Here is a 26,527-nt window from a genome sequence, read left to right as displayed (position 1 = left end):
GCCACTAGAGGGAGTGTATTCACAACCAACAAACGTGTAGTTTGATAACTCTGTAACTGAGTGTGGAATCATGGGAGTTTTGGTCTTCATCAACTCATCAATTTCATCAACTCTTCTCCTGATGATGAGCATCATTTCGGTTTTCACTGAATTTCTACAAAGTATGTTGTAGACTGTAAACTCTCAGACTACTCTGCTCTCATCCATGTTTATTTTCCTCATTTAAAATATTATACAAATTATTAATTAAGTTATTGATATTTTAGCAGTTAGTAGTTTTGAGAAAATATAAACAGATGTTTTAATATAATCCCAACATATACTGTATTTTATAATAAAAGTGATTTGATTTGAGGAACTCCAGCATTATGGGATCAGAAAAATATCAATAATAATAAAAGTTTTATTGTCACTTCACCAGCAGGATGTTTGTTAAGATGCGGGTAAAGCAATGCAAATAAACAGTGACATAAGACCATATACAGCAGGGGTGGCCAACCCTGTTCCTGGAGAGCCAGCTTCCTGCAGATTTCAGTTGCTACCCATATTAAACACACCTGAACCAATTAATTAGGACCTGAACACCTCGTGATAATTACAGGCAGGTGTGTTTGACATGGGTTGCAACTGAAATCTGCAGGAAGCTGGCTCTCCAGGAACAGGGTTGGCCACCCCTGATATACAGAATACAAATATACATAATACCGTGTAAACAAGCATTGCAACCAGCAAAATTAGCATCAAAACCTACTTTACCAGCATATGCTGTTTTTTAAGCGGTTAAGATAGCATATTTTAATGACATATTTATAGATATATAGTATGAAATTCTTATTGCTATTTTTTTACCCGACTGTGACTTTTATTTTGGAAAACCTGCTAGTTTTTAGTCGGTGACTTTAATTTTGAAAACAAGACAACAACAAGCCGTTTCACGCTAACCGCCGCCTCTCGTGCTTTCTTGTTTGTCTTGTGCTCTTGTCGAGTTTAAACAAACTGAATTCAGACTATCACATTTAATACATTGCTGAAGAATAAAACTAATATAATGTTTTAGTAATTTCCGAAGTGGTTAAACGCTTTTTTTCCGGTTAGCTTCCGGTTTCCACGTCTCCCATTTGGCTTTAGCACGTTTACGTTTGCAGCTATTTCTGCAAGAATTCAGACACTTTTATAACTTCTTTAGCGTTTGAGAGAATAAACAAACGATCAACATATCTCCTATTACTTATCTACTGATTACTATTACTTATTCAGTCAGTTCTGAGTCTTTACTCGACGTCTGTGGTGGTATTGCAGCACACAGGGGTGTAAATATGTGTGTTTGCAGACACTGAAGATGGACAGAGATTTACTCCGACAGTCTGTGTCGTTTCACGGGGAAAACCTGCTGTCGCTGTTGAAATGTGAACAGAATGAAAACCCAGACTTTAAACATTTGGCCTCTGATCTCTACAAAAGCCTTAACCAAAGGTAAGAGGAGTTCACAACTGCTGCACGTGGCTATTTTTTATCCCTCATGCCTGCGCTGTGTTGACAAAACTCAAGACTCCTGAAATAACCCATAAAGCACAACTGAAGTCAAGAAAAACATATCGCATGACTTCATTGATTCGTAGTATTTCTGTGTAATGTAATTCTGTATATTCTAGATAAATAATATAAATATTTACACTTTAGAGTCTATATATAATATTATATAATAAGTGTGTGTGTGTGTTTGTTTGAGAATGACCCAGTACCCCAAGACCTACTGTAAGTGTCAATTTGTTTGGATATTAGATTTCTATATTATCTAAAAGCTAAAATAAGCCACATAAAATAGAGGTAACGTTGGTTTTATATTTGCACATTCAGACTTTCCCCTTAATAACATTATTTCATAAAAGTAATATTTCCAAACTCCAAATAGCAAAATCATGTTAGCAGCCAATGACTATCAAAGTATAACATTGTTCACAATCAAATAAACAGTATTAATGTTGTTTTCAAGTCATGCTTGCATGCTAATTCCGATCGAATATTCAAAGTAACATGGTAAACAATATAGAGACTTATAAATGAACGAATGTGTGAATATAAAACCAACTTTACTTCTATCCACATAAATAAGTTTTGTTTGCTTTTTTCGTGATAAAACTATAGCAAATCTGTAATCTGATCCTGAAAAAAATTTACATTTTAGTCATCCAAATTAAGAACTTGTCAATGCATGGTGATAAATACAAATGTAAATATCTTGACGGAAGATGTTCACCCCTCACAGATCTCTCTTTTAAATGAACATTTTCCAAAAAAAAAAATGCTTTTACAATAATATATTTGTTCATATACGTTGGATTAGTCAGTACCAAAGCTAAAACTGTATTTAAACTAACAAAATAACTTAAAATCACAGATGAGTACTCTTAAATATTGGGGGAGAATATTAAATAGAAATTAAATAATAGGAAAAATCTAAATGTATAGTTTGTATGTGTGTATAAAGAAATTTAATTAAATGTTCTTTGTTTTTAATCAGGGATAAAGATGAGCAAAGTCCCGTTCTGGAGCAGTTTATAGCAAGGAAAGCCGATCTTCTGTTCGCGCCGTCATGGAAAATCTCAGAACCAGCAGACGAATGGCAGGAAGAGTCAGGAGGTTCTCAATTATTCATAATCAGATTTCTGCTGTATTCGTTCTTAAACATCTTGAAAAATGAGTTTGCTGTGTTTTAGGAAAGTAGTCAAACATGTGTATAAAAGAATCCATTAATTAACCGTTTGCCATAGTTTGTGATTCATGTTTTTTTATTGAGTTCATCTCTGTGCCACCGACTTTTAATATTGAACACCATCAACTTTTTAATGTTGAAATTAAAGCTGTCACTTACTAGTGAGCATCTCTCTCTCTTTAGCGTGAACAGCCCTGAGAGAGAAGCAGCCGTCTGCCATTAGAGTGTTTGATCTACCTAAGATAATGTCACCAATTAAGAGGATAATAAATGTGGAACTTTAGATGAAGCACAAATGAACAGCGACAGGAGTCATCATAGACACCAGCATTTGACCCTTTTCACACATATAACATTCATTCATTTTCTTTTCGGCTTAGTTTCTTTATTAATCCGGGGTCGCCACAGTAGAATGAACCACCAACATATCTAGCATATGTTTTACACAGTGGATGCCTTTCCAGCTGCAACCCATCACTGTGAAACATCCACACTCGGTCAATTTTAGCATACTCAATTCACCTGTACCACATATCTCTGCACTGTGGGGGAAACCCACACGAACATGGGGAGAACATGCAAACTCCACACAGAAATGCCAACTGACCCAGCCCAGGCTCGAACCAGCGACCTTTTAGCTGTGTGGTGAACGTGCTACTCACTGTGCCACTACACAGATAACAGTAGTCTTGTATTTGAATCTGCCACTATGCTGAAACAAAGGCATTTGTAGCTCCGCCCTCTTTTAAAAAGAGCCCAATCTCATTTGCATTTAAAGCGACAGTCACCAAAACGCCACAATTAGGATCAAAGCCTAAAAGGGTCAGTTTTAGAAAGTTATGAAACGTTATTTGCGTGGTATTTTGAGCTGAAACTTCATATACACACTCTCTAGGGGCATGTTTACGTCTTATTAAAAGGGGCATAATAGATCCCCTTTAATTCTGCATTGGCGTGAATCATGCATAAAAGACTTTTGGCGCTGCCAGTTGGTCCGGGATGCCCTTAACCTGTTTCACTGTGCGTTTTCTTGTATGGACAGAGATGTTTTTTATTTATTTTTATTTTTAAAAAGTCATTGATAATAATACCTGTGTATGAGTGGACTTATAGAGTATAAAGGATGAGCAAAGGATTCATACGGTCCTAGAAAGCCTGGAAAATGCCTTGTCAAAACTCCAGCACTTTTCCAGATTTTCTAGGACCGTATGAACCCTGTGCTCGTCATTTACTCTCTTGGAAATAACGTCATCATTCAGCGTTCACCATGTGCATGTAGACGTATAACATGACTGAATATTTACCTGAAAGTAATGGGATTTTAGTAGTAAAAATGTGTCTGAAATATTGTGCTGCTGTTTCAGAGGCGTTTGCCGTCATGCCTCCGCTGGAGCAGTTCATGGAGGTGTCGTTCGAGGAGAGACGCGAGCTCTTCTACCGAGATGTGGAGCGCGGAGACATGGTCATCGGCAGAATCAATTCAGTGCGAGACTTCGGCTTATTCGTGACGCTGCTCTGCACCGCTGGTGGACTGAAGAGAGACATTGAGGATCTTGAGATCAAGGTGTGCTTGCATAGTTTGTCTCTTTATTGTTGTACCTATTTATTAGACATTCTGACTATATGATGATCTCACAATATTGTGATTTCCACTCTAAGATATGCTCTTTTTAAATGTCTGGGTAAAAACACAACTACCCCCCCCCCCATTTAACACAATATATTTTATTTTAAAGGGCACATAGGTTACCCCTATTTTCATATTTATTATAAGTCTTTTGTGTCTAGTATTTGTACACCTCTAACGCACCATTCACACGGGGCGTCAGCGTCAACGCTTCCCATTCACTTTGAATGGGTGATGTCAGGCGTTGCCGAACTGCATTGTGGTTCCGCCGGTGCCGCTTCAGAGGCGTTGCTCGCTGCAGAAGTTGGGACTAGCTCAACTTTTCAAGCGCCAATGCAAGCATCAACCAATCAGATCGCTGTATGCAAATACATTAACTAGACAGTGGCCTATTGCTGACTGAATTTCATTGGTTGATGCTGCTATGACGATCGCTTCAGCCCTAACTTCAGACACGCCTTCAGTCAAGCGTTGATGCTGAAGCCCCGTGATAATGGGGCGTAATAGCAGCACACACACACACCACTCACATTAGTTTTTGTGAATTGTGGGGACGTTCCATTGGTAAAAAGAAGCTGCACACTGACACTTTAGCAAGCCGACAAAGCCACCAAAACAGCCCTAGCAGGAAAGCTGAAGAACTGTAAAATCCCACCTTCAAATCTAAAGCCACTAATAAAAGGCTATATTCTTAACAAATGGCAAACACAATGGGATCAGTGCCCAGAAAACAAACTTTTTGAAATTCAGCCTGAAATAGGAAAAAAATCTCATTTATTTTTTAAGTCAAGACACGATGAGATTGTTTATAGAAGATGAACCACCAAACCACCAAAATGTCTTTATTGCAGCAAAAACCAAACTGTTAAACATATCGTTGAGGAATGCCCCATTTTTAATGTTATCACACAACAATATTTATCTAGAGAGACTTTATAGGAAATATTTTTAAATGTGAATTCATCTAAAATTGTACAGTTTTTATCAAAAGGAAACCTTAAAAAACTGTTTTAGATTTTTATCTTATATATTTTCATTATTGCTATTTATGTATTTTACCTTGGACATTATTTATTGCTGTTGATGACTTTTAATTGTTAGAATATTTTTATAATTATAGAAAATTGGTATTTATAAAACGTGATAAACTTGATCTATTTTCTTTTTGCCATGACATAGCCATAGAAGCTGAAATGGCAATAAAATTAAAACTCTCTCTCTCTCTCTGACACTTTAGCTCTCAAAAGTCAATTCAATTGGACAACGTTAGACCTTCAAGGTCTACTTCATCAGGTCACATCCCATATATGTTTCCATTGGTTTTTTATGCTGTACAAAAACTGTATTTTCTAACGCACCCTACACCAACCCTCCCCGTCACAGTGTATTTCCACTACAGCACAAAGTCTATCCTTAGTGCTGCTAGTTGGGATAAAAACACGTTATTAAATGTTGTATTTCTTTAATGTTCAGCATCTGAAAGCACATTCATTCAATCATTTTCTTGTCGGCTTAGTCCTTTTATTAATCCGGGGTCGCCACAGTGGAATGAACCACCAACTTATCCAGCAAGTTTTTATGCAGCGGATGCCCTTCCAGCCACAACCCATCTCTGGGAAACATCCGCACACACACACTTATACACTCATACACTACGGACAGTTTAGCCTACCCAATTCACCTGTACCACATGTCTTTGAACTGGGGGGGAAACTCCACACAGAAACACCAACTGAGCTGAGGTTCGAACCTGCGACCCAGCAACCTTCTTGCTGTGAGGCGACAGCACTACTTACTGTGCCCCTGCATCGCCCTGAAAGCACATGCATGACTAAAAACATAACTAGTTAAGACAAAATATGCTTTATTTAAGTTCTTCCTCTTTTAATTTAGCTGATAATAAACTATTTAATGCAGTTTATCACTGCTAAGAATGTGTTGTGTGTCTCATTCTGTGAATCATTATTTCCAACACTCGACTGAAGTCAGTTTGGAGTAAAAACAAGTCTTAAAATGAGTGATTTTCACATTCAGCATCTAAAAGCATATGCTGTTGATGTAGTATTGATTGCAGAACTGGCTTTACTGGTAAAACATCCATGAAAATGACCTTTTATTAATCCCTTTTCATTAATCAAAGCAGCGGCAATTAAAAAAACAACTTTAAGTTTCACATTAAAGTGTCTCTCGGGTGTTCGTTCTTGATTTTAAAATGATTTAGAAGTCTATTTACAGAAAAATAGTAATAGTTTCTGGTGTAAACATTTCTATATTCATAAGGAAATGATTGATTTAAGGGTTTTTCTGGGAAGTTACAATATTGATGTAAATAATGTCAATATTATCAGTCAGAGTGTGCAGTATACACAAGTTTTTCCACTATTATTTATACAATTCTAAATGAGTAGCTTTCTAAACTGCATTGTGGCTGTTTTGTTGAATTGAAAGTGTTTTAATAATGAATATTCTCTTTTCGAAGGCCCTCTGTCCAAAAAGAGAAGTGCCTTCAACCGGAAACCACGATGATCCTTTGTCGTATTACCAGATCGGGGATTTAATCAGAGGTGTGTTTTTTATATTTATTTTCTCGTTCTCAAAAACTTGTATTTGAGCGTTTAATATGTAAAAACATGCTCATATGTTCTGTCATGTTCTTTGATTGTGTGCTCACCTTCAATGTTTAAGCGATATTTAAAACTGTTCAACTTAATACAGTTTTTAGCAAAGAAAAATAGTAGCGTAATGCCTCTAATTTTATAATCAGACTTGATATAAACAGTCTGCAGAAACACTTTGATTGACATTCTCCCTTTGTATGATGTCATCAGAGGACGAAAGCCCCGCCCACTAGTGACCATCTCTCCCTCATTAGCATACAGCTATGCTAACACTCTTTCCTCTAAAAAAAAAAAAAAGCACAATCTCACTTGCATTTAAAGCGACAGCCATCAGAACACCACAATTAGGATCAGACCCTAAAGGGGTCAATTTTAGAGAGTTAGAACATTATCTGTGTGACATTTTGAGCTATAATTTCACACGCACACACACATGCACTCACTCTAGGGAAATCAGAGACTTTTTTACATCTCATAAAATGAGGCATAATAGGTCACTTTAATAAAATCTAATCGCAGTATACGATTTCAAATGACTCTTTATTATAAATTTTTACACTTTAAACACATTTTAATTTAGTTTAATATTAATTTGAGGGTTTTCAAGGTTTGAAAAGTGCTGAGATTTTGGATAAATTGCTTGTTGTTAAAATGCAGCTGTGTCGCTTCTATATTAATTTATGTTACCAAATAGTTTCCCATTTAAACACAATGTTAAACGTGATTCGTTTTTGCTTTTGCATGAAATTAAAGTGTAATTTAACATTTTGAAATAGTAATAATAATAATAGTAATATTTTCTATATTCAGTATTTCGAATAATGTAAAAATAAATAAAGGCTCAATTAAAATGAAAGATGACATTTAAGTAAATGAGGCAATTATTTCCCCTAGAATACTACTCTGTAAAAAAAAAAAAGTTGATTCAACTTAAAATTGTAAGACAACTTGCTGCACGGCTTTTGAGTTGACTCAACTTTTAAGCCAAATATTGTATTTGACTCGGTTTGAGTCGACCTAAAAAGCTCTGCAGCAAGTTGCCATTGCTGTGGCGTCATTTTAAAAGTGGGCGGGACAGCTGTATGAAATCCAAAAATTTGCATTCCTATTCACCTGTTTCTAAATAGTCATACTCTAAAAGTGAGGCAGATGCAACCCCTCATCCCACCCGGTGGCTACGCCTCTGTGTCCAGGTATATTTTCTGGAGGAGTTGATCTGGTGCACCTCTGAAAGCATCTAGTGGACTCAGACACGGCGCCGAACAAATATACGCTGTTTTTCAGCCTTTCTAAAGCACATAAAGCACAGCTATCCTCTCAATAAAATCCATGTTAGCCATTTAGCATTGAAACTAGTGTCGCCAGACAGACAGAAGCCCCGCCCATCATGCAAATCCGTGTCTTCTGTGAATTTAATGCGGTAATGAAGCGAGTAAACTCAAAATGTTGACTCGTCTATTTACGCATGATTATCGATATTTATTCGCGCATGCCGTGTCTGGTGTGAACAGCATAGCAATTGCTTTGCATAATCAGCACTTGCCTCTTCTCGTTGAATCGCTGAATGCCTGCTCAATTGTAAGTCACTTTGGACTAGTGATATCACAACACTGGAATTTCTGAACCAATTTGATACTGAATTATAAAACGTCTATTTCCCGCTAACATTTGAGCGCTGTTGAGCACGTACTTAAACACCGCTGAAACAAATGACTTGAGAAATGACTCGCAAAGGTCATCAGTATACCGCTGTTCACTGAGTGCAAACACAGATACATGGACTCTGGGGCATCAGCAGATCGCTCATATGTCAGGTCACAGACAGAGCAGCTGATAGACGTGGCTTTAATATGCTTCTTGTATCTGTGCTTGCGCTCTGAACAGTATCCTATGAGATGGCCCTATGAGATTCAGATATGATTGGTTAAAGTGTTGGTTTTGTGTTCCAGCTGGAGTGAAAGACATCGACCGCTACCATGAGAAGTTAACCTTGTCTCTGCACTCGTCCTCTGTGTCTCCGCACATGGAGAAAGTCAAGCTGGGCGTGCTGAACAAAGAAGATCTGCCTCTTCACTACACGTACGTCCAGCGCTCTACACTGTGTCCGTATTTTCTGTTCATTTACGTTGTGAATTGCATTATAAGATGTCGACTTTTAATGTTGAATATTTAACTCTTCCGTTTAACAAAGTGTCTTTCATTGTCATTTTTGTAGTATTAGTTAATAATATCTAGAGAAATACGCTTGTAAAATAACAGAAAATCTGCTGCAGTATATTACAAGGTTTTTGTAGCGTATCATACAACACTAACCCAGACAATATAGCACTGGAAACTATTAACAGTGTTCATTAAAGTCACTTTTTACACCATTACCAGTTGTTGGAAGTAAGATCAAGCTCTCATAATGCAATTCAAAAGCATAAAAAAAGCGAAAACTGCAGATTTAAGGATGTTTTGCTGTGTATATGTAACCCCGCGGGTCTTACACCAGCCAACCTGCTCCGAGCTGGTATCGAACCAGCGACCTTCCGCATGGGAATCGGTTACTCTATCAAGCAGGCTAAAGACCATGGCCTCTAGCATCTGTCGCTAGAGCACCTTTAGAGTTCAGAGGAGAGAGGTTTACCTGCATAGCACTTACTGGCTAGCCTCCGTTACACTCACCCCCCTAAACCTCACTCCCATCCGGGTCACGGCACCAATGTAACCCCGCCGGTCCTACACCACCCAACCCGCTCCGAGCTGGTATCGAACCGGCGACCTTCCGCATGGGAGTCGGTTGCTCTATCAAGAAGGCTAAAGACCGTGGCCTCTAGAATCTGTCGCTAGAGCACCTTTAGAGGTCAGAGGAGTGAGGTTTACCTGCACAGCACCTACTGGCTAGCCTCTGTTACACTTACCCCCCTAAACCTCACTCCCATCCGGGTCACGGCACCAATGTAACCCCGCCGGTCCTACACCACCCAACCCACTCCGAGCTGGTATCGAACTGGCGACCTAACCCTAGCTCCATTACATATATTTGCTTTCTATTGCTTTTAAATGATGTATGCTGCTTCTTATACCTTCATATATATGGGGTGAAATGGTTGACACATTCGTCACTTGGATGTTTGTGCTTTCTCATCTTCAGTCGAGGTGAAATCGTTTCCTCTGACAGCAACGAGACCTTCGAGAAGCTCCTGGACGATTCACTGGGTTTGTCGAACCCGTTAAACGTGGATTTCCTTCTGGGCAAACTGGGAATCAGTGACACACAGACTCCTTCACTCATGAGGGGTTTGCAGAGGTGTGTGTTTGGCCTTTATAGATGCTTTTATTTCAGTTAAGCTGGTTTATATATGGTTGAAGTTGGAATTATTAGCTCTCCTGAATATAGAGAGGATTTTCTCAACACATTTCTAAACGTAATAGTTTTAATAACTCATTTCTAATATGTCTGTTCACAGTAAGCGCTTTAAAGAGGAGGATTTTGCTACGACTATCAGAAAGAAGCAGTCTGTTTCCTGGGCCTTAAAATGGTTTGTTTTTAATCTGCTTTTCTACATGATTTTCAATTAGATCATTATTTTATCGATTGACTGGATTTTTTTGCTTACATTTTTACTTTACATTTTGTCATAAAGTAACTTTTAGACATAGTTTTATGAGACAGAATGAATCCTATAGAAGCAAAAAAAAAATCCAAAACAAAGTTTTTATAACCTTGCTTCTCTAATGTGAGACGTTGCTCTACTTTGTGTCTTTAAAGACTTGTTTTTAGTGGTCGACGGGTTATTAAAACTTGGTTTTGGATTTATTTAGCTTGTCTGCTTTACATTTTGTCACATAGTGAGACACTGCTTTAATTATTTATATTTGTCAGAAATGACAAGAAGGCAAGTTTTTATGATCTTCGTTCTCTAATATGTAAGGGTATCATGATCCTCCAAATCCTCGATTCGATTACATTTTCAATTCTAAAGGCTTGATTCGATTTTCGATTATGAATAATTAATTAATTAATGACCAATTAATTATTAGTAGCCTACCGTTTAAACTACCTGACCTGCAAGGTCTTTGTTTTACCCATAAACAAATCATACAGTAAATGAATAAAGGCAAGATACACACATAATTACCATCTGTCAATCACTTTTTTCTGTGGGACTCGTGAATAGGCAGTGATCTGTGTCGTTATAATGGCGTCGGTAAAAAAGACACACAACCAACAGGAACCAGCCAACAGTATCTGAGGTGTTCGCTAAAATGACTAAGTACAAGTGAGTGAAAGATTGAAGCAGTCCTCTGACTGCCTGGACCTGCTGTCTCGAGCGCATGGCTGTGTGTGCGTCTGTGTCTGTGTGGTCACGTGATGTGCATTTTCAGAGGTAGAGAGGAAGGAGGGCTGCTCAGAAATGCTACACGCCACTGTGGATGTCAAATCGTTGTCGTTCTAAAATGCCATTTAAAAACAAAGACAGTGTAAACAGGGCCTGAGTGTGTACTTTTCGCGAGCGGATTTGCAACGGGGGCGGACGGAGGATTGCGATGCCGGTGTTGTCTATTGGGTAATACGTACATAGCAGAGCTTGCAAAACTGTGTTTTTTTTTGTCGACAACACGAACGTTGTCAACATAACTCACTGGAAGTCCAAAATGCTTCCACAGCGGTGACTTCATTGAAAGAGGAGAGGGTTTAAGCTCTGTCGACGGGTCTCCTGCTTCTGCAGTTCAACAAGCACTTCAACAAGCCTGTTTTTTCCCCGCTTGGCAAGCCAAGCTGACGTGACATGGGGGCGTGGCAGCATCGACAATTTTATTTTTTGATTCGATAATCAAAATTGAGCATAAATTTCGATCGATTTCGATTAAAAATCGAAATCGTGACACCCCTACTAATATGAGACGCTGTGCCATTTTTTTGTCCTTAAATTTTTATTTTTTTTGTGGTCGACAGGTTATAATATCTTGGTTTGTGATTTTTTTTAGCTTACATTTTTACTTTACATTTTGTTACTACACATAGTCAATTTTAGACATTGATTTATGTGACAAAATGAAACCTAGACAAGCTAAAGAATCTAGAAAGAAGTTTTTATAACCTTGCTTCTCTAATGTGAGACGTTGCTCTACTTTTGTGTCTTTAAAGACTTGTTTTTAGTGGTCGACGGGTTATTAAAACTTGGTTCTGGATTTTTTTAGCTTGTCTGCTTTATATATTGTCACATAATGACGTTTAGATACTGCTTTAATTATTTTTATTCCACAGAAATGACAAGAAGGCAATGGAAACTGTTTTGATTGTCCAAAATTGGCATTGCTTTGAGTCTCTGATTGCTTTAAAGTCCACATGAACCCGCATTTGTTCTGCATTGTGACGCAGTTCCTAGAGAAATGGAATATTAAATGAGGAAACAGCAGTGGGCGTGGCTTGTTTTTTTCTGTTGTGAGCTGATTGGGTGGAGTAAAGTAGGCGTTTCATTCAGAAAGATGGAGAAAAGGCTTTGTGGAGAGTTATTACAACCTAACAGACTCCTCCAGCTCCCCATTTCTGTTTGTTCACTAAACTGACTGCTGGAGGGGCGTGCTTAAGTGTGTTAGCCCCGCTCAGTAGACTGTAGGAACTATGACGTCAATTTGTATGCAAAAACTCGGAAGCGAGTTAGCATTTTAGCAGCTCCAGTTCCCTCATGCCAAAGTCAACAGGTTTTTTTCCATGGGATTTCAATGAAATCGCTTAAATAATGCAAGATGCATTCACGTTTTTTTCTACGACATAAAACACATCAGTTACAGCACACTCTTGATTTATTAAATCGGTTGCGCTTCTTTTAAACGACGGTAGCTATCAAGTTGCTAAATGGGACTGCAGGCGGTGTCGGGGACATTATACGTCATCAAGCTGAGCTGGTCTGGAGCTCAGCCCGCTTGTGTTGGGCATTTGGATTTGTCTGTGATTTAAGCATTTTCATGAATAGTAGAGTTTGTAGTGTTTTTTTAATTGGGATTTCATATTGTGTGTAGATAATGCCTTCACATGTGACATTTAGTTGTTGATCATTTATTTTAATTAAACGATATAATGAAGAGACAATAACTTACCAGTGCAGCCTGTCTCTCTCCTGCTCTCAGCAATGCAAACGTGTGAATAAATGTGTAAAAATACTCACATATTAACTGTCTTTTTAACGTGATTGAGTGATTTTTCGGCGGTTTTTCAGCATCTAAACACATTTAACTCTGTCATTACTGCAATATTTACACTCCTCTTTAAAATGTATAGCAGATGTGACTGTATGGGCTGCAATTAAACTGAATTTAACTGAAAACAGACAAGAAGTGCATTTTCAGATCTCGATTGAAGATTACAAGGACAAACTTTTTCTTAATGATATGCACAGATGAATTGTTCACAAAACTAGCTATGTGAGCTAACAAAGTCAACATGGTTAGTTTTAATTTCATGTGTACTTTAAATAACCTTAACCTGTATAATCCTGTATAGAACCTGTGTTTTACTTAATAATTGCTGAAATATAAAAGTGTTTGACAGTATGATTTCTTCATGATTTCAGTGTTAAAACCGGCGTGGGTCATTTTAAGTCTGGCCGTCATGTAGATGCGATGAACGAGTACAACAAGGCTTTGGAGATCGACACCAACAACGTGGAGGCTCTGGTGGCCCGCGGAGCTCTGTGAGTCTCCACAAACCCACCATCATATTCACACACATTCTATTCCAAATATTTCCCAAACGATGTTGAACAGATTCAGAAATTTTTCACAGTATTTCCTCTAATATTTTTCTTATTTGTTTTATTTTGGCTAGAATAAAAGCAGCTTTTAGTAAAGTGGTTTCGTTTGAAAGTATAGAATCTATATTTTATGCACATATGAAACTCAAATTTGAAAGTGTACCTTTTAGGTTGTGTGTGGTCTAGCGTGCTGTAATTAATGTTGGTGGTTCCTGCACATGTCTGTAATCATAGGACAAAAGACAAATGTCTCCACTATAATCTATGCAGAAGTTATTGTATTCCAACTGATGAGAGGTGCTGTACAAGCCACAGGGAGCGATCATTGTTTACATATTTCACTATTCTTTTGTTTGATCAAACATAATTCACTGTGTTTGGAGCACGTCAGACATATAAAAGGATTACTTATGCACATCAGCTCAAAAACAGAGGAGAATGGCCCTGAAGCGCACAGCATAAGGTGAGAGATGACAGCTGTCTGTGCTATCTGGGGCTGCTTATTGATCATAAATGTATTGTTTTCACTTCTGCACCATGGAAACACCGAGATTCATTCAGCAACTGTTTGATATGTGAATATAATTCAGTAAAAAGAACGCTAGAACCGTATGAGCACCGGCAAGAGCTTTCATTTGAGCTATAACTTGTTCATGTGTCATATGAAAAATATGAAAATGAACCAATGCTCAATACCCAGCTCGGGTATTCAAAATACTGTGTATTTAAGTGTAAATAACTTTTGTACAGTAGATTAAAAACCAAAGTGATGCATATGTGCATAAAATATAGATTCTACACGTTCAAACGAAACCACTTACAGGGGTCTGGTGCAATGCAGCCCTTTAAATCTGAAAGCGAAAGTCGATGACGTCACAGACCTGGTACCGGGTCTGCAGAGTTTAACTGGTTAAAGGGTTAAAACATAAATTAATAAGTGGCTGAAAGTGTGTTTTTTTTTTCTCAGATACGCCACCAAAGGCAGTCTGGTGAAGGCGATTGAGGACTTTGAGCTGGCTCTGGAGAACTGCCCCACACACAGAAACGCTAAGAAATACCTGTGCCAGACGCTGGTGGAGCGCGGAGGACAGTACGTCTGTTTATTCCCGCTTTACATCTTTTATACCTCACCAAACACAGCAGAAGATACGATTTACAGTCACTTCATTTACGCTAAATTACACTGAATCATTCTGCTTTCTTTAAATATATAGTCAAAACACTACTATCATTAATAATGCTATAGCCCAGCATGCCATGCTATCGAGTCATAATATTTATATGTCTTTCTTTTTTTTGATACTGTATATTTTTAGATGTGATGCAGATGAGTTTATGAAATCTTGCAGCCTATAATGACTGATTTTACAGCAACTTTTCTCAACCTTTGTGGAATTTCTAGTATGATTTGCTGTAAAAATGCACAAAATAAGCTTATAATATTAATGTTTTGACCCACTGTATATATTTTTAGACCTGATTCTGACAAGTCATAGTTTTTGCATGTCTGTCTTTACATTTAATGAATTTTGGCGTGCAAAAACATCAAATTTTGCAGAGACTTTTCCAAAATTTGTGCATTTTTTAATATGTTTGCTGTAAAACTTCAGACAATTGTCAAATTTTTACTTTTTTAATGCAGATTTTTTTACAATTTTCTGCATTTTCAGTGTAATTTGATGTAAAAATACAGAAAATAATCTCAATATTTTTCTTTCTTTGTATGTACTTCATATTATTAAAGTGATGCTGATTAATCATAGCTATTACAATGATGTTACACAATACCTGAAAAGTGACTAACTTCCCTGCATTCTGTTTTAAATAGATACGGTAAGTAAATGTGTTCTGTCACAAATGTCTCCATTAGGCTTGATAATATATTGTTTTAGCTAGAGCCCTGCATTTGAGTCCCTCCTTTTTTAAACCCCTAGTGCCGGGTTTTAACTTAATGAAATGATTGAGAACATTCAAACTTGCTTATATGTGTTTTGCTATCTCTCTGATGATTTCTGCACAGAGTTGAGGAAGAAGAGAAGCTAGTGACGGCAGAGAGTCTCTATAAAAGAGCCCTGGTTTTAGACGACACGTTTAAAGAGGCGGCAGAGGTTCTGGAGAAACTGCAGATCCGCATCCAGGTGAGCTGGAGAAACCTGTCCGCCAGTCCGCATTCACTCAGACAGTCAGCTTCTGGTATGCCTCAATTTAGGCACAGGCTGTACTGTATCTCTTGGTTAACACAGGGTTCCCACACTTCTTGAATTTCAGACATGTGGATTCAAGGCCTGGAAAGAACTTAAGCGCAAATAGTGCTGGAATTAAATTCATTTTATTATTTCAATAACTGTACTTAATTGTCTAAAACTGATTGGAAAAATGCAGAAATTCCTAAACTGAAAATCTTAAAGGTGCTTTATGTAAGTTTCTGACTTTTCTAAAGTATAAAAACACCATAATATGTTTGCAGATATTTCAGAAGCATGCTCAGTGAACATTCTTGTTTATCAAAAAAACATGGCTGATGTCCAATATTCTGCTTTGAACGTGCTTTCTGTGCCAGAATGGTTGTTTTTGTTTTGGCCATTTAACCCGCCCAATGCCAGTTTAGCCAATTATATTTAAGCATGCCGGGTTGCCTTGCTGGAAAGCTGCACATTTCATTCATCCATCCATCCATCCATCCATTCATTCATCCATTCATTCATCCATCCATCCATCCATTCATTCATCCATCCATCCATCCATCCATCCATCCATCCATTCATTCAACCATTCATCCATCCATTCATTTATCCATTCATTCATCCATTCATTCATCCATTCATTCATCCATTAATTCATCCATTTAATCATTCATTCATTCAAAGTATGTGTCCGTGTCTGAAATGCGACCTCAGGTGGACATTAGCAGACTCCGAAATGAGACACAGATTCAGAGTTCCACATGAGGTGGTTATTAGTTAGCGAAAAATATAACCCATACAAGTGTAAACATCAGGTGAGCAGGTTACACTGTACCCGCTTGTCCTAACAACATGTTACGTCAGGGGTGTCCAAACTCGGTCCTGGAGGGCCGGCGTCCTGGAGAGTTTGGCTTCAACCCTAATCAAACACACCTGAACAAGCTAATCAAGCTCTTACTAGCTATACTAGAAACTTCCAGGCAGGTGTGTTGAAGCAAGTTGGAGCTAAAGTCAGCTGGGCACTGGTCCTCCAGGACTGACTTTGGACACCATGTGCTTTGTGATGAGATTTGCAGTTATAAGCAATTTGGTTGTTTGCACTAGTAGAAATGTAAATACAGCCATTCAGAAGCACAAAATAGTGCACTCACTGCATTCCAGCCGCATGGTAAGGTTTATAATCGAATTAATACATATTAAATGTCTTTAACATTAATAAATGTAGATGCTGAATCACTGATATGTGCTGGTTTGCACTGAGTCACAGTTTTAAAGTTCAATTTCAAACAGTTTATTATATTGTCAAGATCTGAGGTGAACTATCTGCTGCTGCTTTCAGTAGTACGGCAATAAATGTCCTGTAAAATGCCATTAAAACTCACATTATTAGCATTTAACACTGAGTAAAGCACATGAGGTGTACCTGAACTGGTCATTGTCAGTTTTCTGTTGTTCACGTGAGAAACAGAAGCAGATTCTAAAATATAAATTTCAGGTGTTGATTAGGACACAAACTCCTTTTAATATGGAGAATATGTATTAATTGCATGCTTTTTCTTTATAGTTAGAACACGACTTGAATCAGCCTTTAGGCTTGATAGTTAGGCACACTGCTGTTGATATTGTCAATCTGGCAACCTGTGCTTGCACGTGTTTCGAACCAGGCATGCAATACCTAGTTCAACCACTGGGTGTCAAACTTGCATACTGCACCTTTAAGCGCAATAACACTGACAAATAATGCACATTTCAGCAATATTTCAGAAACCACATTTAAATATCACCAGTTTTGGGATCTTTGAACATGCCTTGTTAAAATGGTCAACTTTTGAAAATACTCCAACATTTTTATGTTAATATTAAGTGTAAGTGAAATGTTAAGTAAAGACTTCCATGGCGCGACATATGCTGGGGTGTGGATTACAAAAGTGCTGGGTTTAAAATGAATGAAAGTCCTTCCATGAAAGTGTGGGAACCCAGTTATCAGTTTATAAAAGTTTATATATATATATTTGAAAGTTTTTTTAAGACTTTATGTCCCTCTAAATGTACAAATAATTAAACAAAAATGCTTTTAATTTTAGTATTCCCAATTAATATCCTAAGGGACCAGTTATGTAGTTAAAATGGACTTGAATCAAGTGTGCATGTGTGCTCTGATCTATTCTACCAGTATTCAAGTACAGAAGTTAAACAGTCATACGTAAAATAACACTCTAAACGGTTTAAAAATAAATCTGTTAATCTTTAATAGATAATCTAAGCCACATTGTGATTATCAATGCTCAAATGATATATTGTGCAGCCCTAGTCTGAGAGTTTGACTCAATCTACTTTGTGAAAAGCTTCAGAAATAAAGATGAATTGAATGCTCAGTATTGAAGTACTGATGAGGTATTCTTGTCATCTATGTGTCTACCTGATCTCGGACCTGTGAAACCTGACTGATGGGACTTTTAACACTGGGTTAACATTAACGCCCCATGTGGACTTGAAACCCGCCACCTTTGGTTTGTATTCTGTTCCTGGCTCTACGGTAAATGCATCTTCCGATCATTGATACTTGTAAAATGTTTTGTCATTGCTTACCATCCTGAATGCTTCGCCTGGGGGTGTGAAAAATGGTGTAAATCAATGCATGCTTGACGAATATGCTGCAAATTATTCCCCATTTTACCCTGTCAACGAACTGCTTTAAAGAAATCACTTAAATTGAAAGAGCTGGAAGCTGCGAAAGAGCAGGAAAAAGCTAAGACCGCGGAGACGAGTGCTGAGAAATTGCGTAAGATCCTAAAAGAGGAGAAAAGGTAATGTTTACACCACCCTACACACACACACACACACACACACACATGAATGATGTTTACTACTTTAATGCTCATGTTTGGTCACATACACACACCGCAGGTCAATATATAATTAATTTATTTAGTCAGTTTTCATTGCAAAATGTTCAGCGCATGCGCGTGTTTATGGAGCTAATAATACGCCAGAACAATCTGAATTTGAACTGTGTTAAATTGAACAATTATAAGTTAATAATACTGATTATGTCCTATTAGAAATGTTTTGAATTTGTATTTCTTAACTTGATAATTGAACATCTGTAATTGAAGACAACGGCTGCGTCCGAAACCACATACTTCCATACTAAATAGTACGCTGTATGCGAGCAGAGTAGTATGTCCAAATTCATAGAATTCGGAAATCAGTATGCGAGAAGTACCCGGATGACTTACGACTTCCGGCAAGCTTCTGGAGTGCGCATCCCATGCACGCTGCGCTATCCCATAAAGTTTTGTTTTGTGTTTACCTCATAGTTAAAGTTGCTGCACGTCCGCCGGTTCCTGCCTCAAAATGAGCGAGTTTGAGCCACTTGTACATTCAGGAAGTGTTCAGGAAAAACAAAACACCAGCGAAGAAACTCGACACAGAGGAACATTTACACCTCACTGCCAACTAGTGGTTTGGAAGTGTATTGCAGAGCAAAAGAAACAGCATGCAGAAGTATAAATGCACAGCTACACGCGTTGCATGCACTGTGGGTCATGCCGATGACTTGACGCAGAAGTATAAACCAGGCTTTAGGTGGACATAGGAAACTTACTGAATTTACTCAAACACATAGTAGGAAGGTCTCTGTTGTGCTTGGGGTTGAAAGAGTGAGAAATGAAGATTACACGGATATATAGCTTGCCTGAGACCCGCAAGTATTTATTCAGAGAATAAAAGGTCATCTGTACAGTGCATCGTTGTGTATGGAATATGGTTAGTCTGCGTCAGGGGTGTCCAAACTTTTTGGGCCGAGGGCCAGATGCAAAAAAAAAAAAAAAAAAAAAAAAACGTTGCGGGCCAGATTTTACATACATCACACAGACACGCATATATATATATATATATATATATATATATATATATATATATATATATATATATATATATATATATATATATTTATTTTTTCCCCAATTTCTGTTTAACGGAGAGAACTTATTTTTTTTATTTAAATTTTTTTTCCACACATTTCTAAACATATTAGTTTTAGTAACTCATTTCTAATAACTGATTTATTTTATCTTTGCCATGATGACAGTAAATAATATTTGACTAGATATTTTTCAAGACACTTCTGTACAGCTTAAAGTGACATTTAAAAAGCTTAACTAGGTTAATTAAGTTAACTAGTCAAGTTAAGGTAATTAGGCAAGTTATTTTATAACAATGGTTTGTTCTGAAGACTTAAGGGGCTAATAATATTGACCTTAAAATGGTTCATAAAAAATTAAAAACTGCTTTTATTCTAGCTGAAATAAAACAAATAAGACTTTTTCCAGAAGAAACAATATTATCAGACATACTGTGAAAATATCCTTGCTCTGTTAAACATCTTTTGGGAAATATTGAAAAAAGAAGAAATAAATCAAAGAGGGACTAATAAATCAGACTTCAACTGTGTAGATAGATAGATAGATAGATAGATAGATAGATAGATAGATAGATAGATCATAACAAGAACTGCTGCTTAATTGAATGCATGTGATAGCGACACCCGGTGGTTATTTATTGAATTACGTTCATCTTTTGTATAGCGGGCCAGATTCTATTGATATTTTTAAAAAGCCTCGCGGGCCGCCACAAAACTGATTGTGGGCCGCATATGGCCCGCGGGCCGTAGTTTGGACACCCCTGGTCTACGTTATTGCGGATTATTTTTAGAACGTAACTCTCGTGAATAATGAGGCACCACTGTACTTGTAGAACCATCCAGGAGGATCAATTAAAAAGTCATGTGGTATTGTCTAAAACCGTATAGTGTGTGTGTGATCATACAAATCTGTGAGTATTTCCTCCATCAGAACATGGTAAGAACTCATTTCTGTTTTACTTCATAAAGCATCACTGCTGCTGCTTTCCCCTAAATCTGCTGGTTTCACTCTTTGTTTTGGCTTTTCTCACAGAATGAAGAAAAAGCGAAAGCGTTCGACCTCCTCCTCCACATCCTCAGACTCGTCTTCCTCCTCATCGAGCGACAGCTCTCCGTCAACCAGTCGCAAAAAATCCAAAAAGCGCAAGCACAAGCGCAGACGCTCGTCCCGCAGCAGCAAAAAACACAAGCGGCGAGTTTCCTCCTGCAGCGATAAAACAGCAGAGGACGATAGAGACTGGTTTCCGGCTCCTGCAAACACCTCAGCCTCATACATCAACCAGAATCAGTCGATCAGTAAACTAATGAGCGAATCGGAGCCGGTTTGGGGGGCTGAAAGCAGAGGTAGGTTTGAAGAGGATCTGGAGAGAGGTTCAGATCAAGTCAAACCTGCGGGATTCAGATCTGGAGTCAATGGGGAGCCATTGAAAGTGAACGAAAGAGTTGGAAACCGTAGAGATTCATCCTCCTCGACTCAGTCCGAATATTCACACAAGTCTGAGCGCCACTCTGAGTTTTCAGGCAGAAATCCGAGTCGGTCAGAGCGAGCCGGGAATGATGGAGGGAAAACCAACAGCGCAAACACGAAGAAAGATCTTCCTTTAAACCTGCTGGACATCTTCAGTCAGATCGCAGAGTTTCAGAAGGACAAAAAGCAGAAGAAGTGAAAGCAATAGATGTGTGTTGCGTTCAGTTTGGAGGAGTGAACTAGTTTTCATGACTGGTACTAACAGGGTTAAAGGGATAGTTCACGAAAAACTGAATTTTGCCATTATTTGCTCTTGCTTTAAATTAGTTTGAGTTTTTTGTTGAACACAAAAGAAGATATTTTGAAGAATGTTGGAAACCTGCAACCGTATTTGTTCACTTATGGTGGCTGAGAGAGTGTAATGCTCTGCAATTTAAGAAATAGCATGCGATCACAAAAAAACACCAGCAAATTAAGAAAAGATCTGTGTTAGTCTGACAGCAAATGTGCTGCAAATCCTTACAACACGAGCAAGTTGAGTAAACACACTGCAATTTTCTCACAACACATGTAAATAGCATGACGGAAATGTTTCAAGGGGACCCTAAAACATGACGGACCCGGATGTTTACGTTGTTTATTGAGGATAATAATACTAAGACTAATAATTTGCATATGTTGTGTAAAAATGCAGCAATTTTTTTTATTTGTTTATTTTAACATCCCGATTACACAATTCCCTTAAAATAATGGTTATTTTGGAGGAGTAAAACTAGTTTTCATGACTGGTACCAAACAGGTTAGGGTTAGTTCACACAAAAGCTGGATTTGTCATTATTTACTCACTCTTTACTTGGTTTAAATTAGTTTGAGTTGCTTTTGTTGGTCACCTGTAACCATTGACTTCCATAGAGTTCGTGTTTTAAGGTGGCGGAGAGAACTAAACATGCTACAATTTAAGAAAACATGTGCGATTACAAAAAAATGAAAGAAAAGGTCTTCGTGTGTCACAAATCCTCACAACACAAGCAAGTTCAGGAAATCTGCTGCAAACTTTAATAATGCAAACAAATGAATCAAATGTGCTGCAATTTCTTACAACACATGTAAATAGCAGGGAACACAATGGAAATGTGTCAAGGTGACCTTAAAACATGACGGACCCGGATGTTTATGTTGTTTATTGAGACTAATAATACTAATACTAATAATTTACATGTGTTGTGTAAAAATGCAGCAATTTTGTTTTATTTGTTTGCATTTTCTTTGTTTATTTTAACATCCTGATTACACCATTTCCTCAAAGTAATGGTTATTTTGGGCGAGTAAAACTATTTTCATGACTGGTACCAAACAGGTTAAAGGGTTAGTTCACACAAAAACTAGATTTGTGATTATTTACTCACTCTTTACTTGTTATAAATTAGTTTGAGTTTCTTTGTTGAACACAAAAGAAGATATTTTGAAAAATGTTCGACACCTGTAACCATTGACTTCCATAGTACTTGATTTTTTCGATAACTGAGGGAACTTAACGCGCTGCGATTTCAGAAAATGTATGCGATTACAAAAAAAATAAGCAAATTAAGAAAAGATCTTCATTAGTCTGACAGCAAATGTGCTGTAAATCTTCACAACACAAACAAATTAAGAAAATGCGCTGCAATTTCTCACATCACATGCAAATACAATGGAAATGTTTCAAGGGGACACAAACACGTGGCGGAGCCGGCTGTTTTGGTTATGCTTACTGAGGCTATTAGTATACAAAAGTTATTTTTTGTGTTGAACACAAAAGAAGATATTTTGAAGAATGTTGGACACCTGTAACCCTTGACTTCCATAGTACTTGCTTTTTACGATAGCCGAGGAAACTTAACGTGCTGCGATTTTAAAAAATGTATGCGATTACTAAAAAAAACATCAACAAATTAAGAAAAGATCTTCATTAGTCATTGACTTTCCTAGTATTTGTTAAATACTTTAGTCGAACTTAAGTTTAAGAATAAACATGCGATTACAAAAAAAAAAAAAACATGCTGCAAATCCTCACAACACAAGCATTTAAGTTGAGTGTAAATTTACACAACGCAAACAAATTACGAAAAAGCGCTGCAATTCCTCACAACACATGCAAACAGCACGTGTTTCATGGGGACCCTAAAACATGACGGAGCCAGCTGTTTAGGTTATGCTTATTGAGTCGAATGGTGTCATCAGGATGTTAAAAATAAACAAACTCGCCTTTCAAAGATCAGCTACAACTGCACTGAGCAATATTAGCTCAGTATAGCTATTGATATTAGCCCTCTCGTTCGCACACACATAGCAATAAACAATCCAAACACAGCATCACGCTGTCTCATTCACACACATACGTACGCATGCTCGCTCGCTCGGGAGCGATATTGTTAGAATGGCCACTCCCATCCAAAAATACACCAGTTACTGACCGCTCCCACGCTTCATTCAGAAATTTATTTCTGCGCTGCAAGAAATCTGGTCGGGTCCCGTGGCTACCGCGGTACAGGCGCGGGTATGCAGACCCCTAACAGAAACTCATTCAGCGTTTGAAACCAATTTAAAGAGAGTAAATACATTTTTTGGGGGGGGGTGAACTATCCCTTTAATCAGTATTGTGATTTACATATGCTAGATGATTATAAGTTGATCAGAAGCGTTGAATTCGTTAATTTGAGGATGGATTAGATTGATGTCGGGAGAAATCTGAAGCAAAAGCTGAGCGGTTGCCAAATGTGCTGCGAATGACGCCTCAGTGTTTTGAACTGCATTCAGTGTTCAAATAAACCAATGTGCTGATGAAGGAAACGCTGCTGTGCCGTTTTGATTTTTGTCTAAGATAAACACAAGTAAGTAAATTCAGATTTCCACTGATGTCATGTACACATGCTGGGGGTGTAAAATACGGTGCTTGATTTATTTTGAATGTGTTAGTGAGGGAGCACTCAATCTAATGTGAGTCCTAATGCCCGAGTATAGTGCAGGGGATGCTGTACTGTTAGTAAGCGCCATCTTGAGGTCCTGACTCTCTGTGGTCTTTTGGCAGTTCTGGTAAGGAGTAGGGGTGTAACCCCAGTGTCCTGGCCAAATTCTTTCCATTATCGCCTCCCAATCATCCCCATTCACAGAATTGCCTCTACCATCGGCCTAACCCCAATTCTACCCCTTTGCCCTTCCCAATTCTCTTTAGCTTGAACGCATAGGGCTAAGGGGAAGGGCTGGATAACCCTTCAAACTATTTTTCAGGACCAAACCTGAAACCAAGGAGTAAAAAAAATGTCCCAGAGTACACCAGCTTCAACTGCACAATGGCTGCCCACGGAAGGAGACCCACAAATTAGTATTTTTTTTGTCATTATTACAAATTTTCACAACAAACAAGCACATGTTTTAATATATTCATAACCACATTCGTGTTTTAACGTCGTGTATGGTAATATAATATATGCCTTCAGTGATTTCCTGAAGATAAACATCAGAAAATAACACAATAACTACAGCAGTCGCCATCGTCTGACCTCATATGAAGCAAGAGATCATGATGACGTGTGCAGGTGCTGTCTCATTGCTTAGGGGTACATTTTGAAGCCCTCCCCTTCACACTCTGTTTCAAGGGCCAGGGGGAAGGGGTACAAAAATAGAACTGGGACTGGGCCACTGTCGCTCCACTCCACCTATAGCAGGCACTGGCGCCTTTGTCCTGTGGCTGTCCTCGCATCATTCAAGTGGATGCTGCACACTGGTGGTGGTGTAAAGAGAACACCCAGCCCCTACCCACCCACCCCAAATAAAAATTTGAATTATGACTAATTTATTTAAAATTAGGACAAAAGCGTGAGTCGAAATTTCAAGATAAAAGTCCAAATTATGATTTACTATGTTAAAATTAGGAGAACACTTAAAAGTATTAGCAAGTCGAAATTAGCAGATAAACATTGAAATTATGACTGTCAAAATTATTAATTGTCAAGTAGAAATTAGCAGATAAAAATCAAAATTATATGCAAGTCTAAATCAAAAGATAAAGTCCAGATTATGACTTAAAAATTAGGAGTTAATTTAAATTATGTCGTGGAAAGTCAAAATTATGACGCATAAAGGCAAAATTATGACTTAGCAAGATGAAATTAGAACATATAAGTCAAAATTAGAAAGTCGAAATAATGACTAAGTCAAAAGTCAATATTAAGTAAAAATTAGGAAATAAAAGTCAAAATTATTCATTAAAAGTAAAAAAAAATTAGGAGATAAAAGTCACAAATATTAATTTAAGTCTAAATTAGTAGATAAAAGTTAAAAATATTAATTAAAAAGCCAAAATTAGCAGATAAAAGTAATAATTATTATTAATTATCAAGTTGAAATTGAAGATAAAAGACCAAATAATGACTTAAGAATTTAAAATTAGGAGACTAAAGCCAAAAATATTAACTATTAAGTCAAAATTAGCAGATAAAAGTCAAAATTATTCATTAAAAGTTGAAATTAGTAGATAAAAGTCAAAAATATTGATTAAAAAGTCAAAATTAGCAGATAAAAGTAATAATAATTTATTATCAAGACTAAATTAGGAGATAAAAGTCAAAAATATGACTAATAAAGACACAATTAGGAGATAAAAGATGAAATGATGTCTTAGTGTGATGATTAAAGTCATGAGATAAATAAGACATGACATGTTTTAAATGACACCCCTGCTGAAAAATCCAGCTTAAACCAGCCTAGGTTTTGGCCATTTCCAGGCTGGTTTCCAGTCATTTCCAGCCTGGTTTAAGCTGGACATTGCTGGTTTTGGCTAGGCTGGTCAAGCTGGTTTTAGCTGGTCATCTCTCAGCCTGACCAGCTAAGACCAGGCTGGAAATGGCTGGAAACCAGCCTGGACGTTGCCAAAACCCCTCTAAAACCAGGCTCGTCCATCCTAGGCTGGTTTAAGCTGGATTTTTCAGCTGATTTTACAGTTTCTTAAAGGGATAGTTCACATATAAATGGAAATTCGCTTTCTGTTTACTCTCCTTCAAGTGGTTCTAAGCCTTTGAGTTTCTTTATAATGTTAAACACAAATAAATGTATATTTTTAAAGAAAGCTGAAAACCTGTAAACACTGACTTAAAACTACCATTAAAAAATACTATGGAAGTCCGTGGTTTCCGGTTTCCCGAACATTCTTCAAAATATCTTTTTTTTTTACATTAGTTTAACAGAAGAAACAAACTGATAAATGTTTGACAGAAT

At 37.5% G+C, this 26,527-nt stretch overlaps 1 protein-coding gene across 3 annotated transcripts; it reads left to right on the top strand.

The window, feature by feature from the left end:
* Nucleotides 1-913: 913 nt before the first annotated feature.
* ttc14 (tetratricopeptide repeat domain 14) lies at nt 914-21,655 on the top strand. 3 transcript variants are annotated; one of them, XR_012397367.1, is made up of 12 exons: nt 914-1,473; nt 2,522-2,640; nt 4,078-4,277; nt 6,820-6,904; nt 8,908-9,037; nt 10,095-10,250; nt 10,411-10,482; nt 13,519-13,638; nt 14,666-14,788; nt 15,719-15,836; nt 18,582-19,061; nt 19,665-19,692. XR_012397367.1 is itself a non-coding variant. In NM_001014314.2 (12 exons), exons 1-12 carry the CDS (start codon nt 1,340-1,342, stop codon nt 21,471-21,473), a joined length of 1,998 nt encoding a protein of 665 aa, NP_001014336.2. In that variant the 5' UTR covers nt 950-1,339; the 3' UTR covers nt 21,474-21,655. The 3 variants fall into 3 exon arrangements, 1 of the variants encoding a protein (NP_001014336.2); NM_001014314.2 differs by lacking the exon at nt 19,665-19,692 and adding an exon at nt 20,840-21,655 and having other exon boundaries at nt 950-1,473; nt 18,582-18,688; XR_012397366.1 differs by lacking the exon at nt 19,665-19,692 and having other exon boundaries at nt 15,719-16,760; nt 16,916-18,677.
* Nucleotides 21,656-26,527: the final 4,872 nt, after the last annotated feature.

This window comes from Danio rerio, chromosome 22 (genome assembly GCF_049306965.1).
Source record: "Danio rerio strain Tuebingen ecotype United States chromosome 22, GRCz12tu, whole genome shotgun sequence".
In the NCBI taxonomy this organism is placed as follows: domain Eukaryota; kingdom Metazoa; phylum Chordata; class Actinopteri; order Cypriniformes; family Danionidae; genus Danio; species Danio rerio.
Note: the sequence above shows the minus strand (reverse complement) of the source record. Positions and strands in the feature narration are given on the sequence as shown.

Excerpts from the sequence above, each read along its gene's own strand:
- ttc14 (NM_001014314.2), top strand. The coding sequence starts at position 1,340 with ATGGACAGAGATTTACTCCGACAGTCTGTGTCGTTTCACGGGGAAAAC. Across the intron at positions 6,905-8,907 it reads GATCGGGGATTTAATCAGAG|CTGGAGTGAAAGACATCGAC; the intron begins GTGTGTTTTTTA and ends TTTGTGTTCCAG. Across the intron at positions 18,689-20,839 it reads ATCCTAAAAGAGGAGAAAAG|AATGAAGAAAAAGCGAAAGC; the intron begins GTAATGTTTACA and ends CTTTTCTCACAG.